Consider the following 16104-nt stretch of genomic DNA (forward strand, 5'->3'; position numbering starts at 1 on the left):
TTGTTTTCATGAAATCAGCTAAGATGAAGAATAGCGTGGGTGCCAGTATATACAAAGGACGACACGGCTGTTAAATCATCTTTCTCCATTGACTTCTCCTTTGGGGACTGAACCCAGGGCCTCGTGCATGTTATCTATTGACTTCTTATGTTCATCTTTGAATTGAAAATTCACTAAACTCATAAATATTTTCTCGATCAAAAGAAAATGATATAAGTATACTTTGGGGAAAGGGATCACACATCAGGAGTCTTCTCTAAATAAAGAGAGGTTAAAACTTCTGCATTTGTGTTTATGCTTCACTTTCTAATATGTGGCCATTTTCTAAAGCTGAAGAATTAACATATGTATCCACAGGGGCCCAGTGAGGGAGACCTGGCACTTGATCTGGGAGGTTTATTTGGGAAATGGAGCCCTTTCAATAGCCTCTCCTATGTGGTGAGCCGGAAGCTGAGCCTTGGCGATATTTTCTGAGTGAGGGAGATCAAGGGGAATGGGAACAACAGCAGAGAGGTGAGTTCTTCAGGGAGTTCAAAAAGGGTAGAGAGCTGTGTGTCTAACCCCTAACAGTTCTCAACAGAAAAGAGAGAGAGAGAACACAAGGAGGAGAAAGGAAGAGAGGCGCTTGCAACAGGCAGTACCCCTCAGGAGGGAACAGCGTGGCTTCTGTGGGGAGGGGCAGAAGGGGCTGTCTGCTGGATGTTCTTTGATATTTCCACTATTCCCCGTGCGGATTTATTACAATTTATTGCGTACTCCAGTGTCATTATCTTCTTAGAGTGTTTACAAATAAAAGCTAGGAGTGAGAAATGAAAATATAATGCAAAGTCTCTGGACATGTGAGTACAGAATTCACTGACTCATAGTTTCAAAGCATCAGCTGCCCTCTGGTAAGCACTTAGAATAAATGAATACTTCACATGTGGATTTACAACGGTGCTGTCCAACATGGCAGCCACTAACAATATGTGGCTCTTTAAAATTTAAATTAATTAAATGTAAATAAGATTCAAAACTCAGTTCCTGAATCACACTCTCACGTTTCAAACACTCAGGAGCCACAGTGGTCTTATGGCTAAAACATTGGGCAATGCAGATATAGAGGAGTCAGGCCAAACTTTTAGTTACCACTAATCTTCCTGAGCATAATTTCTGTTTTTTTTGGCCTAAGGATGGAAAATGATTTTTTTCCTTATACAAAATTTTGAGGGTATCTATTGTGAATCAGGCAACGTGGACCTGTCAGAGTCAGAGGATTATGCCTGTCACCTGATGGGTCAGACACCAGGCAAAGTGGACTGTCTGATGTGCTGCGGGTTGGGTTCTGCTCTACTGTGTAACTCTGGGCTGCACGGGAAACCCAAGTACTTACTTGAACACAGAATGGCCCCTAAAGATGTCCAATTGCTAATCCCTGAAACCTGTGAATGTGCTACTTCTGTGGCAAAATGGACCCTACAGGTGTGATTAAGGCTACACACCTTACAACAGGGAGAATAACCAGGTGGGCCCACTCTGATTACATGACCTTTAGAACTTGGTGGGAGAAATAAGACAGGACAAGAAGTCAGAGAGATCTGAAGCTGGTTTAAGAAGGAAGCACAACATGAGGACACATACAGGAAGCCTTGAGGAGCTGGTTCAGGCTTCTGGGTGACAACCAGAAAGGAACTGGGGATCTCAGCTCCAACCCCACAGGAAACTAGATTCTGCCAACAACCTGAATGAGTCTGTGAGCAAATTCTCCACCAGAGCCTCCAAATATGAGCCCAGGTCCACTGACATCTTGATTTTGGCCTTCTGAGACCCAGGGAAAATAAATTAGCCAATCCTATCCAGATTTCTGCCTGATGAAAGTGTGAGATAAGATGTTTGTGGTGCTTTATGTCAATACATTTGTGGTCATTTGTTTTTGCAATCACAGCATACAAATCCCCCACTTTATACTGGGAAAAGCAGAACTTGAGTCCACCCTGGTAGAATCTGTTTTGGGGAACAGTTCAAGATAGCCTCTATCCATCCTCCTCCTGTGGGACATGAGCAGCCCACCTGCTCCTGGGAGCTTGGTGCTGCTTCACAAGTGCAGCTGGGCTTTATTCCTTAATGAGCTGGATGGCAGCGGCAGGTATTAGCTGCACCAGAAGAGCGTGCTTTTGGATGAGGAGTCCAACACATAATCTGAAAGGATGGGAAACAATGGCTGCTGCCAACTCCCAAGCCAGACACAAACTGCCAATTATTGAGAGAGGAGAAGGCTATTTTCTATCCATCAGAAGTGGAACAAAAACCTAGTGCCCAGCAGAAAACAAACTGCATGGGTCCTGCTCTTGGCCACCAAGAAGGGTTATTAATGTCAGTGAATTGTTGCTACAACACAAACAAACAAACAAACAAAACATGGATAAGAAGTCTGGCAGTGACACAGAATGACAGGATGTCAGTCCCTGGGGGTAATGAGAGCTGTGTGAAACAGGTGACAAGTCTCACTCCCAGGGTGAGTGGGTGGCTGGCAGGCCTGCCAACTCTGGCACTTGGACTGTCACAACCTTAGCCTTTATCCTGTCGTGACACACTGCCTGCAATGGTGCAGGAGAAACCTGATTGGTGGTGTGGGTGGTCAGCTTGCTGCAAGTACTTTCTTCTTAGGATAGAGGAAACTGGGTTTTCACTTTTTCCCAATTCTGCTGCCACATGAAACCTAGACTGAGAATGGTATTAGTTCCCACAAGAGATCTCTCTAAAAGTTGCAGCAAGAAAAAAGTAAAATGAGATATTTATAAGCCCATGTGGATATTGCAGTTTAAAACTGATAATACTGGAGTTCTTTTTAAAGGTTCACTGTGGGGCGTACATTCCAAGTTGTGATTTTCAGTTGTGATCATCATTTGTCCTTGTTGAGCATGTCTTTTATTATAAGCTAAAAAATACAGATGGTAGTATGTTCCCCAATTACCTTCAAATCCTCCTATAAGGATATGTGACATACATGGAAGCAAAAAAATAAAAAGATTTCCAAATGTTAATTAGCCATACCACCTCCACGATGACTGTGGCTCTGGGGCAATGAGTATATCCTAGCTATTGACTAGTATGTGTCCCATCTTTTCACATTGATGTTGTTGCTACTACTAGGAATCAGGCCCAGGTCTTTGGCAAATTTCCTAGCTAGTTCTCACAGGGCTTCCTCTTTGTCCTCCTGGAACTGACCCCAATATGTGTTTTTAGACAGACCTTAATTCCACCTTCTTTGAATTCTCTAGGACACTCACCAAGGCCTAGAAAGCAACTCTTAGTTTAGTACCTCCCCTTTTTTCCTTTCAGGAATCCAATCTGCAATTTCCTAGAAGAACTACTCTCTGTTAGATGGCTAGTGGTTTAGAGGGTCTGAAGAACACATAATGCTTTCAGTAACTCAACTAACGATTCGTTCTTATGAAAACATGTGTCCCTATAAATCGCCCTAAACTGCAACTTTGAAGCAAGCAGGCGAGCCTTTGGGGCCTTAGAATAATATCAAGCATGGGTGTCTAAGGTCGGAACAAGAGACCTGCTTGGATTCGACAGTTCATGTGTTGAACACTGTAGGAGAATGTGGTGAGGTGCTACTCCCTGCACAGCCTTCTACTGCAGGGCTTGACTCCCACAGAGCTGGGCAGTCCATAATTGCAGCCAATTGCAGTTAAGAGGCTGGGATCCCAAAATGTCTGCTTTAGTGTCTGCTTTAGAGCTTGTCACCCCCAATGAGCCCCTCTCCCCCAAAGAATGAATAGATGATGTACAGAATAATTCCTTTGAAAATATTATGAGACAAAGTCTCCAGGCACTAAATAAATTAAAACTGCTACTTTGAAGTAAATAGAATTATAACAAAAATAATCAACAGCGAAAAAAACGTGGAAGAGGAGAAAGACGATTTCAAGATCGGACTCAACTCAACTGCTCCTCCTAGTGTGCTAACAGTGTTTCTCACCTTCCTCACATTTCTAAACCAGCAGAGAAGTTTAAAGCTCTAATTTACTTTGCAGTATATTATTTTGTTAGATATTTAGATCAATGTAGAACAATAGGGCAGAATGGAAAAATAGGGTCTTTCAGTTTCTTGAGAAGGCACTGACTTAAATCTTAATGGGCACATCAGATATGGTGACAAGAAAAACATAAATAGGGTACCTCTAACAAACATGCAAAGTTAAAGTTAGCTTCTTCCTCTATGTGTCAGTTTAAATACATTATGTTTTGTGCATATGTTACACAACCATCTAGTCATCTTTAAAATATGTTTGAGAGGTTAAACATGGTGTCAGATAAAATACTCAAGTAAAGTTCAAGAACACAGAGTTAGGAAACATATCTAAGTCTTCCAAATTTGGGTTTGTGACTCGGCTGGCATGTTGAAAATGTTTTCTTTTCTATTTTAGCTTTTCCAGAAAGGTGGCTTCATTACACTGTTCCTGTATATACTACACATTTAAAAATATCAACTTATGTGAGTTCTTAGGAGAAATCCAGTTGGGTTTAACTGACAAAAGAATTCTATGAACGACTAGATCAGGAGGGGAAGAAGCAGGAAAGAGTTGACCTGTACCTATTAGAAGCCTGTGGGTGGGTTCTGCTACATCAGCTGCTAACTGTGTTTTCCAGATCTGTCTTCTGTCACTTAGTGGTTTATCCTTAGTTCTCATTTCAATATTTTCAAACCTCCCAAATTGTTCAGCTGTTAAAAAGTTCCAAAACAAGCAAATGTGTTCCTGGAATCCTACCCTTAACTTTGCTGGAGACTATATACTAAGGCTTCTTCCCCAGCCAAAATAATAAAAGATCTTTTAAGTGGCTGGAATTCTTGGTTGATTGCACATACATGCCAATGTCAGACAACTATAAATAGAGAGATTTGGAAGAGAAATAGGGAGAGTCTTTATAACTCCAGTGAAATATAATGGAATGTTTTGAAGGCAGTCAGAAAACAGTACATATTTTTATAAATTTAAGATTTGTCTCTCAGCCCCAGATCCCCTTTATGCAGAAAGAGCCCACACGGATCATGCACTTCCAGTATGAGAGAAGAAAAGGGCTTTCTTTTCTTTATTGATGTAAATTTCTTATTCTCAATCCTATAATTAAGATTTCTTCTTTGTATTATGCTTTTCAGTTTCGATATCTATTGGATCTTTTGATATGCCCCCCTCATCACTGCTTTGTTTTCCCAGAATACTAAAAAAATCTTTCAAAGGATAAAATTATGCCTATGGTTACTGATATAAATTAAGTCAGCAGGGAACTGCATGGGTGTTAGCTAGGGCAGATACAGCCCCCAAATGAACTGGGTCATGTGTGATAGCTAGGCAGAGACTGAAGGACTCATTTTAGAAATTCCTATGCTCTTAGGAGTGTTAACATCTCTACCAACTTTTATACCTGTTCATGCATATCTCTAAAGGCATTTTACTTCATTTTGAACAGCAACTTACTTTTTTTATATTAACCCATCCATCTTATATTAACTCACCTGAATTGAATTCAAACTAGTTCACCCCATTCTGAAGCTATAACCATTGTAAAAGAAAATTTACTGATTGCTTCAGTTTACACATTTTGCTACAGATGAGCAAATTACTCATCAGTAATTTTAAAAAACAGCACTTGTTTAATAGTAATTTAATGCAATTCTTTCTACCCTACATCATATTCCAGAAGTGAGAGATGTTGCAATATGAACCATGGGTTCAAGGTACATCTGGAGGAAGAGTCAATAATATAATTCATTTCTGAATTCTTAGTTCTCTTGAAATTTCATTAAGTTTGATTTGGCTAAAGGCCATAGTTTGGCTCCAAAGATTGAGCACTTAACACTGGCATAACAGAAAATAATATTTTAATAATATTTTTAGTGATGATTTTAATATTTAGTGTTTCTGAAATAAACCCTTAAGGCAACAAAAATAAGATTTATGGGGATTTAAAAAATAGTGTGATGCTGAACAAGTCATGTTCACAATTTAAAAATTTGTCCTCGAGCTTAACCTTTAATATTTTCCCTATTTAAAAGTGGGACTCAGTTTATTTAATGACTTTAAATTAAGTCTAACTTTATACTTTTATAGATCTATTACCCACAATCATATGTTGCTGCTATGCATTGGGTGGTTTGTCAGATTTTCCTGTTATTCAAATTCAGGGTTAGACTGCTATACTTCAACTGCTTTACCAAGAAGTATTTCATGAAATAGTTACCTGGTTGGAAAAAACTTTTTGAGCAACTACAAGGGAGGAATGTGTTTGTTTCATTGGGGTAGGAACTGTACACTCAGTATTAGCTGGTGTACTTACAGTACCTTGGCCAGGGACCAGTAAAGGGGTAGGTGAAAGGTGAGAAGCAAGCGCGCAGAAGGCTCCCTGCAGAGGGCCTGCTCCCAGGGGAGACCACAGGTTGAAAACTGACTCCAAATAACAAGAGCAAAGCCCTGTGTTAGGCAGAAATGATTATACCAGTGTGTTTTTCTAAGTTCAGATTTTTAAAAAAATGGCTAAATCCTTCAAGCTAAACTACTGCAGTTTAATGTACTCATTCCTCACCATCCACTCACTGTATGCTGTTTCTTCTGATAGCATTGATTAAAAAGCATTTTTCAAAGGAAAGACATTTTTTCCATAACTGATGATGCCCCAAATGAAAGATGTCCTAACAGTAAAAAGTGAGATCATAACATTAAATTCCCCATGGACAAAATGTTATGACAAATGATAGTTTATTTAATCAAAGAAGTCTCAGTTATCTGTTCTACGCTTGGAACGTGATACCTGAGACTAAAAGGGAGCAACTCGTTACTCTGCTTTCCAACTTGCAGGGATTTGCTAACAGGTTGGCTTGTGGCAAAGGATTCCTAAATAACATATAAAACCCAGATCTTCATATTTTGTGATGTTTTGAAACCAATAAATAAAACTATTTCAACAAGGCCAGATGACAGAACAGAAATAAAAAAAGCAGAGTAAAAATGATACATGGCTTAGGGGGAAAAAACAGGTAAATGGAAAAAATGTGAGGCATCAGAGTTTCATCTAGCTCAAAAGTTGTCACCAATTTTTAGATAGTTTAGATTAGAAAGTTAGTCACTATATTGTATTTTATAAATGTTGTTCTGCTGATAGTAAAATATTTCCTGGAATTTAGTTACAAGAATGAATTTTAGGATTTACATGCTGCGACTCTCTAGGAACCCAAACCCATACTGTCTGATGGCTCAGGCTGAACATGGTAGCTGGCACACAATTAGGGTTTGGTAACAGTCTAAAGGAAACATGAATGAATGGATAGAAGCATGAATGAATGAAAAAAGTGTCATGACAACTTATCAGGTGGGTTGTCAACATTAAGAGAGAGAGAAAGAGAAGGAGCAAAATCTGTATAAAGACTTACTTATTCCATGCTTGTCTAAGGTTTTTAGAGCTGTACAGGGTAAAGCGTTCTGAAATAAAAAAAGAAAAATGATAAACAATCTTCATATCACATGCATATATTTAAAGTATGTTGAAGAAAACTCAGCAGTTTAAAAGGCAGTGGTTGAGTGAGTCATTGGTGGACAAGCCATAGTGAAGTTGTCACCTGGAGACCAGACGGGTTTTTTTAAAGAGTAAAACAGGAAGATTGTGATATCTTACACAAGGCTTTCTTTTGTCTAGATTAATTTACTTCATAGTCTAGTTTCTTTACTCATTATTTATTTTAGAATAAGTTTTAATTGATTGAAAAAAACCCCACAAATTCCAAATCTCAAACTCTAAGTTAGTTTATAGAAGAACATTGGCACACAGATCAGGTGAGATTGGCTGTTTCATCTCTGATCAAATACAAAGATGTTGGATATTCTTTCTTATGATACATGGAATTTACATATGATCAAAGCTGAAGTATTCATGTCCAATAGTGTGTATTTTCATTCATCATTGGACAACCATTATTAGATTTTTTAAGTGAAAAAGGAACATGTTTGTTTTACCAAGTTAAACAATAAAGTAATATGGAATAGATAATCACTAATCTCCTCCACTGCTCCAATTTTCGATCCCTGATGACACAGTGATTGTTAATGGCTTGGTATGTCTCTTTGCACATACTTGTTCATAAATACACATATGTAAAACCCATACATAAACACATATACTATTAATTTTTAAATGGATTTTACATTAAACATTACTTGGAGACATTTTTTGGCATTTAATAATCTACTTTGGCTGTCCTTCAAATCTAGAAAATATATGTAATGATTGTTTTAAAACTGTATAACATTCCATAGAATAAAAGTACCATAACTTATTTGATGAACCTTTATGTAGTATTCAGTTCTTTTTCCTTACAAACAATGTTATAATAAATATCTCCAAACATGATACTCTCATTTATTTTTTTGTTGGATAGATGCTCCCCATATAAAATTGCCTGGCAAACAGTATGCATATTTTACTTTTTAATAGATGCTGAAGAACTATTTCTCATTTTCCCACCAGCAATGAAAAATAATGTCTTTTTCTGCATATGCTTCCTAGCACTAGTGGTTATCAGTGTTTTACATTTTTGCCAAACTTGTACTTGATAAAGCATTCTGGGGGTTCTTTTCATATGCTTTCTGGACACTTGCATTTCCTCTTCAATTTCAAATTTCACTTTTCATGGCTGGTACTGATTTTAATATTGTGTTGTTGGTGGTCCTTTATTAGTTTACAGAAATTTTTTGTATATAATCAAGTATACACACACATACACACACACACACGTATGCGTGGGTAGAGCAATGCACCAAATAATAGTATTTTTGCCAATGATGGAGTATACACTGGTATACAAATGGTCCCATAAGATTACAGTGTGGGGGGGAGGCTGGGGTTGTGGCTCAGCAATAGAGCGCTCGCTTAACACATGTGAGGCCATGGGTTTGATCCTCAGCACCACATAAAAATAAACAAAATAAAAGTATTGTGTCCAACTACAACTAAAAAATAATTTTTTAAAAAAAAGGATTACAGTGGAAGGGCTGGGGATATAGCCTAGTTGATAGAGTGCTTGCCTTGCATGCACAAAGCCCTGGGTTCAATCTCTAGCACCACACACACACACACACACACACACACAAAGATTACAGTGGAGCTGAAAAACTCTTATTACCTAGAGATGTGATAGACATTGTATTACTATGTATTAGTCAAGTGTTTATGGTGATGCTGGTGTAAACACACCAAATGTGTTGCCAGTTGCATAAAAGTATAGCACAACCAGTTATGTAAAGCAATTATATTTGATGATAATAAATGACTGTTATTGTTAATAATAATAAATGACTATGTTACATACTAGTAATAGTACAGATTACTATTTTATACATTTTATTGTTTAGAGAGAACAGGCAGGAAGGTCCCTTTGAGGAATTCCAGAAGTCATTGTCACAGGAGATGACAGTTTCATGATTGTTATAGCTCCTGAAGACCTTTCAGTGGGACAATGTTATTGATGACACTGCTCTGTGTAGGCCTAGGCTAACGTGTGTGTGTCTTTAGTTTAAACAAAAAAGTTTGAAAGACAAAATAAAAAAAAATTTAAATAGAAGAAAGCTTAGAGTAAGAATATAAAGAAAAGATATTTCTATATAGTTGTACAAAGTATGTTGTTAGCTAAATGTTATTAGAAAAGAGTCAAAACATTTTAAAAAATTAAAAGTACATAAAATAAAAAAGTTACAGCAAGCTGAAGTCTATCTCTTATTGAAGAAAATACTTTTAAAATAGACTTTGTGGAGCCTAAGTGTGCAGGGTTCATAAAGTCTACAGCAGAGCACAGTCTGGGCCTTCATATTCGCTCACCACTCAGCCACACTCACCAGGAGCAACTGCCAGTCCTGTAAGCTCCACTCCAGTAGTGCCCTATAAAGTGTGTTTTTTTTTTTTTTTGCATCTTTTCTATTTTATTTTTACTGCACTTTTATATGTTTAGATGCACAAATACTTGCAACTATGTTACAAATGCCTACAGTATTCAGTACAATTACATGCTCTACATGTTTGTAGCCTAGGTCCTATCATTAAGGTTTGTGTAAATCTACTCTATGCTGTTCATATAACAAAAAAATCACCTAACCATGCATTTCTCCAAACACATCACTGTCTTTAAGCAAGGGATGACTTTGTATGTTTGTGCAGGTATAAATTTCTGGAATTATTTTTTTAATATTATGTGACAACAGAGTACTCAATTTGTTTGTCCAAGGAGGACAGATAATTATGCCATGCCTATATAATAAATCAATCATTGTCAATTCAATCATTCTTCTCCAATAATTTGAGATGACACATTTATTAAATTGTAAAACACAGCAAATCCTCCTTTCTTTTGTGCTCATCTATTCATGCTAGCATCATACTATTTTATATTATTTTAATCTCACTTTTAGTAAATTACTTTTTTTAACCAGCATTCTTTGTTATATAAAAATTATTGGGATGAGCATTGGACATTTCTTTATTCATCAATTCCACACATAGTTATTACATACCAAACATGTGCCAGGAAATTATTATGCTGAGAATATGGGAATGAATAAGATAAGAAGTTCCTTCCCTCATGAAGCTTACATTTAGAGGTGAGACAGACAATCAAAACATAAACACCACCGTCACCACCATCATCACCATCAAAACAACAAGAAAATGACAAGCTACTTATAAAACATGTTTTAGAGTTTGAGCAAAGTAAACCAAGGAGATGCAAGGCAGCGACCAGTGTAGGTCAGGTGATGAGTGAGGGCAGGCCAATTGAAAACAAAATAGTTTCCCACTGGAAATCTGGTTTGAATTTCCTTTATGTGAATATTATGATACAAAATCTTTGCACATTAGAGTCTAGGGCATCTTTTCACTCAGGCAGTGTTCATGTGCACATTCTTTGATAACATTAAGCAATTTCTTTTTCTATGTTGATCCCATTTCTTTTTAATAATTTAATACTGAATAGGCTTCATTTTGCTTAATATTGGTTGATTTCCTTTGTCACTGTCATCTGCTTTTAATCATAAGATTTTAAATGGTTTATATTGCTTTCGCTACAGTATATTTCATGTGTAAAAACACCACCGAATAAGGACAACAAAAAGAAATTTTAAAAAACTTGGCTTTCTATCCCTAAACCAGAGTGTACTCAGAAGGAATGACTGGAAACACTGTTCAACCATTTGTTCATTCATTCATTCATTTGAGCAACTGCTACGTGTCAGATGGAGTTCTGAGGATACCAGAGGGAGCCAACCAATCACCTTGCTTGCAGGGAGCTGGCATTCCAGCGGTGTGTGTGTACAAGGCTGGAGCACTCTGGAGGTAAGGATCACTCGAGCAAAGAACCCAGGGGAGGGGACACAAGGGTAGAGGCCTTTAAGACAGGCACTGGGCCTTTTTTTTAGGAATAACTAGCAATTCTTCTTTTGTTTGGAGAATGCACTATCAGAAGTAAGGCTGGAAACAGAGAGACCAAAAAATAACTTATTCCATCTGTCTAGGAGCAGGACCATATGACTTAGGCTATAGTAACAAAAGAGACTGCAATGAGAGGAGTTTGAAAGGAAAGCCAGTAAAATTTACTGATGAATTAGATAGGGGTGCTATGGAAAGGAAGAATGACTAGCAAAGAACTTCCTATCTGTCACTTCCAGATTTCAAAGATGTGGAATTTTATACAGAACTCAAATACACTCTGAGAATAAATTAAGTCTGATAATTTAAAGATATTTAGAGTTCACATGAAGTTTTGGAGTTATTATTCAAGCAGAGATAATTAATGAAATATTTAATAGCCTTAAGGGTTAGGCCTTGACCCATCAGAGAAGAAACTAGACACTATAACTAAAATAGTGTGCACTAGCTGAAGATCAGACCTGGTTACATTACCTATCCTCCTGAAGTTCTGGGCAAAAGTGTTCACCAACAATTCTGTCTTTACTTGTTTCAAAAGCATATATAATTTCTGAATTTATCCTCTAATAGAGCATTATAAGATGCAATATAATGCAGTTAGTGTAGAATAGAAAATTAAAGGTGTATTCTAGAAGATTAAATGACAAGGGAAAGGGATAGAAATGGGAAAAATAGTTTTTTACTAAGTTTAAAAAAATCATTATCTAAAGTCGGGTATAAAAAAAGAAAAGAGATATTTTTTAAATTAATTACATCAAGTGTCCTTATAAAACAAATTTGATTCCCTTGGTAACTTTGTACTCCTCACAAAGCAATTTTAATAATTTGCTATGATTTCAGGATGAACAAAAATTTCATTACAGATAAAATTAATACAATCTTGCATTTACAAGTAAATTATTTTTCTTTGCAATTAATGCAAAGAATTGCCTCTATTTAGAGCTTGACTGAATATGCTAATAGAATTTCTTCCTCAGAAATACAATATGTCAATTTTAGCTATGCATAAAAGAGACAAAATTGATAGTGAAATATGCCATATAAGAGCCAAAAAAAAAAAAAAAAGGAAGATTGAAGCCTCATTCTCAGCTTTACCGTCCATCATTATTCACATAAAATATCAATTCTTTTAGCAAATATTGTCTGGGTACCTGCCTGTGTGCACTGCCTGATGCACTGGGTAATGGATACACAAAAAATGAGTAAGTCCTGACTATGGTTCAGTAGCACAGAAATATAAACTGATACAGGTTGCTACATGTGGATAAAAACACAGTCCCTGGAGACGTCAGAGCCAGAGCCACTAACTGCATCTATTTCTTTTTCATATGAAGAGAAGACACACAAGGACCTGTACACTTGTACCCAACTTCCTTTAGATGGTAACTGTAGAAACCACACAATTTCAAATGGAGCCATTTCTAACAATATCTGAATAAGTATTACATATATAACTAGATAAAAGATTATATTTTAAAAACTACTTCCATCAGAAATAAAAGTCATGTTCCAGTAGAATGAAAGCAACATAATTAGTCATTAAGGTTTGGGAAAAAAAGATGTTTAAGTTAGTGCTCCAAACCCATAACAGGTGTATTTCATAAAATAGTCAACTGCCTGTGAATAGCTTTATCAAATTATTCAAGCATTTGCATAGGAATGTTTTACACTATTCACCTTCAGTTAAGTTTACTCTTCCCACTTTAATGTCAACTTTCTCTTTCCAATTATGTTTAAACTAGAAGTTTAGAGTGTCGTTATTTAAAGTGTTGGCCAACTCATAGCATAACTGAGGAGTGCAATTAATTTAAACCTGCAGGCTGATTTTCACCTTCTCCTCTTATTGCAGGGACATTGCAGAGGATGATCTCCATGCAGCGGGAGACCAGAGAGAAGAGCCTGCAGAGAAGAAATCACTTGCTATGCGACATGAGGTGGGAGGGGACAGAAGGCTGAAAAGGTTTTCCCTCAAACCCAGTGCCTATACCTTCAAATTGTAGACATTACAGAGAAAACAACTGGAGAACAATGCTACTTATTGTAACGTCTCCCAACTTAAAAGAGCTGGGTCTTATACACCTTATATATGAAAACAAACTAACTTACCTGAAGATAAAACCTAAACTGGATTTTATTCATTTTTTTATGGGTATGCACTGTGTATACTCCAGGAGATTAATTTTAAATTTTATTCTCCTCATTCTCTTTTCACTAATATTTTTGTATCTTACAAGATTCTGCTGTGTTTTTAACTCTAATAATAGGAGAACATGTGAATAAAAAAAATAGTTAACCAAAAAAAAAAAAAAAAAAAAACCCAATAAAAAAGCCTGCAGTACATGCAAAGGAGCTGAAAGGCTGAACCAGGATTCCTATCTAACACATTTCTTTAGTAGGAAAAGGTGGCAATAGAAAGGACACCATAAAGGGTTCAAGCTTTAGTATACATTTTGCAAATGTACGAGATATCATAAAATATACTAATATTGTGGAATAAGCATTTAGTTTCTAAGTCTGTATAAAAATGAGTATTTCCAAAATGCCATATATAATGTTAGATGTTCTTTATAGTTCACTCCTTTAAATCACTTTATTCAACTATTAGCAATTTAAATTTAGGATTATTTTGCGTTATAATAAATACATTTACTCTAGTTGAGCTGGTAAGAAAGTATAACTGCTAGATGAGCCTAGCCATTCTAAAGGGTTCCCCTCCCCAGCCCTGCCCCTTTCATCTGGCAGAAGTGTTAAACCCAAGGCCTCTCTTGGGATTACTCTGGTGGAGGGAAAAGGATCCAGTCCTTTATAAGGGTGAACAATTAACACAGTCATGAATCACTTCAGTAACATTTCAAACAATCGCCCTAATTATTTGTTTATGTAACAGATAATATCCTCAAATCTTTTTGGAAGAAATTGAAGGTGCAAGTATTCATTCATTTTATCACGATTTCACAAATATTGATTGCATGGCTACTGTCTGCAAGGCACTGTGAATACAATACTGCAGAAAGCATGCAAGGGCATAAATAGACTACAGTAAATAATGCAAACCAATATTAAAGGGCCCTCAGTGGAAGAAAATCATATTCATAAATATTCATGAAAATTTGTATGCATATTTTACTTTCTCATATTAACCAAGCTGGCAGTGGATAGTTCAGCTAATAATTTAATTAAGATATAAAGAGCTGGATCTATAATCCCTGGAATATAAGCAAAATTCATGTAAAGCAAAAGAGAGTTTCCTTGGAACAGGGAAGGTCAGCCTTATTCCAAACTGAGGATTTTGGATATCTTAACTTCAAAAGAGTACAGTGTTTGCAACAGGCATTTTAGAAGCACATATAACTACAATTTATCCACTTTATATGACTGTAATTCACAGCTTTCAAACAGTTGGTATCTCCAAAATATATAATGGCTGAGATTTAACACATTATTAGCAAGAAACTTTGGTGTGACACATTGATGCTGAACACAACTGCACTGTCTTGTCACTGTCACCAAGTGGATAAACTTTAAAATGCTCAGCATCCATCTTCTCTCCTAAAAATGAGAGACAGCATCCTAATCTTCCTTGGCTACAGCAAATCGTCTTTCAATTCCCAGTGGTGTGCTTTTTAAAATGAGTCATCTTTGAGCAACTTCTAGAAGCAAAAGTTCCATGCTCATCAAACATTCTTAATGTGACAGCATACGTACAAACGTGAGTTTGTAAGTACATGTTCCTGGATGAAGTGTTCAACCAGTCAACACCTTGCTCAACCTAAAAGTCATAGAACATTTCTTTCCATAAGACCTTTTTCTCTAGAGAATAAAGTGTAATCACCTAAGCATTTGTTAACGTCTAAAATGTACTATTCACAAATAACAATGACCATACCTACTAGAAAAGAAAGTAGAAAAACATTCTCCAGAGGAGGAATGAAAGCAACCAGGAGTGGGGTGGAATCTGTACATTCTAGAAGAGCTGTAGGAGAGACAGGACCTGAGCAATCAAGTGGTCTAACCACATCATGGTACACACAAACCAAGAGGCCAGGAAGGCTGAGCTGCCTGAGGCCATGATGCAGGCTGGTGGAATAAGTTGAACCTGCCATTACCAAAGAGTTGGGATACCCAAGTCTCCCAATTTGATATTTAACAAACATTTCCTATGTCCTATGGTTTGCAAATATTAACTCATTTTCATACTCATAGTAATGCTATGGGGTAGGAAAAACTGAGGTACAGAGACATCGGGCAAAATTGGCTGTGTTACACAGCTCATAAGTGGCAGAGCTAGGATTTGAACCTAGGCTGACTGGATCTCTCTAGCCTGTGCTCTCAGTCACTGTACCATGATACTTCTTTGGGTCTCAGTTGGAAGAGATTTGAAGTTTTACCCTGAAGTGCACAAAGCTAGTAGCAGTACTAATAGATTGAAGCTCCTTTAGAAGCAGTAAAAACATCTGTGCAAACTAAAGATTCTGGGCATTCCCCACCCCCAATTCCCTCTCATGTCTAGAACAAACCTGTCTTATGTTCACTGGAAATGTGAGACATGTGTTTTCTAAGTTCTAGTGACTATGAATATATTACAGTACCTCAGTTTGTCCAGATCACAGATCAAGATCAGATTAGTTCCTATGGCACAGAGTTACTGTG

At 36.9% G+C, this 16104-nt stretch overlaps 1 protein-coding gene across 4 annotated transcripts in view; it reads right to left on the bottom strand.

Annotated features, from left to right (window-relative positions):
- Positions 1–16104, bottom strand: part of Cdk14 (cyclin dependent kinase 14) — a 767749-nt gene that overhangs the window by 138482 nt on the left and 613163 nt on the right. For all 4 annotated transcript variants that reach the window (XM_071612068.1, XM_071612070.1, XM_071612062.1 and 1 more), the window contains exon 12: positions 7418–7466. In XM_071612068.1, the coding sequence (XP_071468169.1) occupies positions 7418–7466 (49 nt within the window). The remainder of the gene's footprint in view (positions 1–7417; positions 7467–16104) is intronic.

Source organism: Marmota flaviventris, chromosome 1 (genome assembly GCF_047511675.1).
Source record: "Marmota flaviventris isolate mMarFla1 chromosome 1, mMarFla1.hap1, whole genome shotgun sequence".
Lineage (NCBI taxonomy): Eukaryota > Metazoa > Chordata > Mammalia > Rodentia > Sciuridae > Marmota > Marmota flaviventris.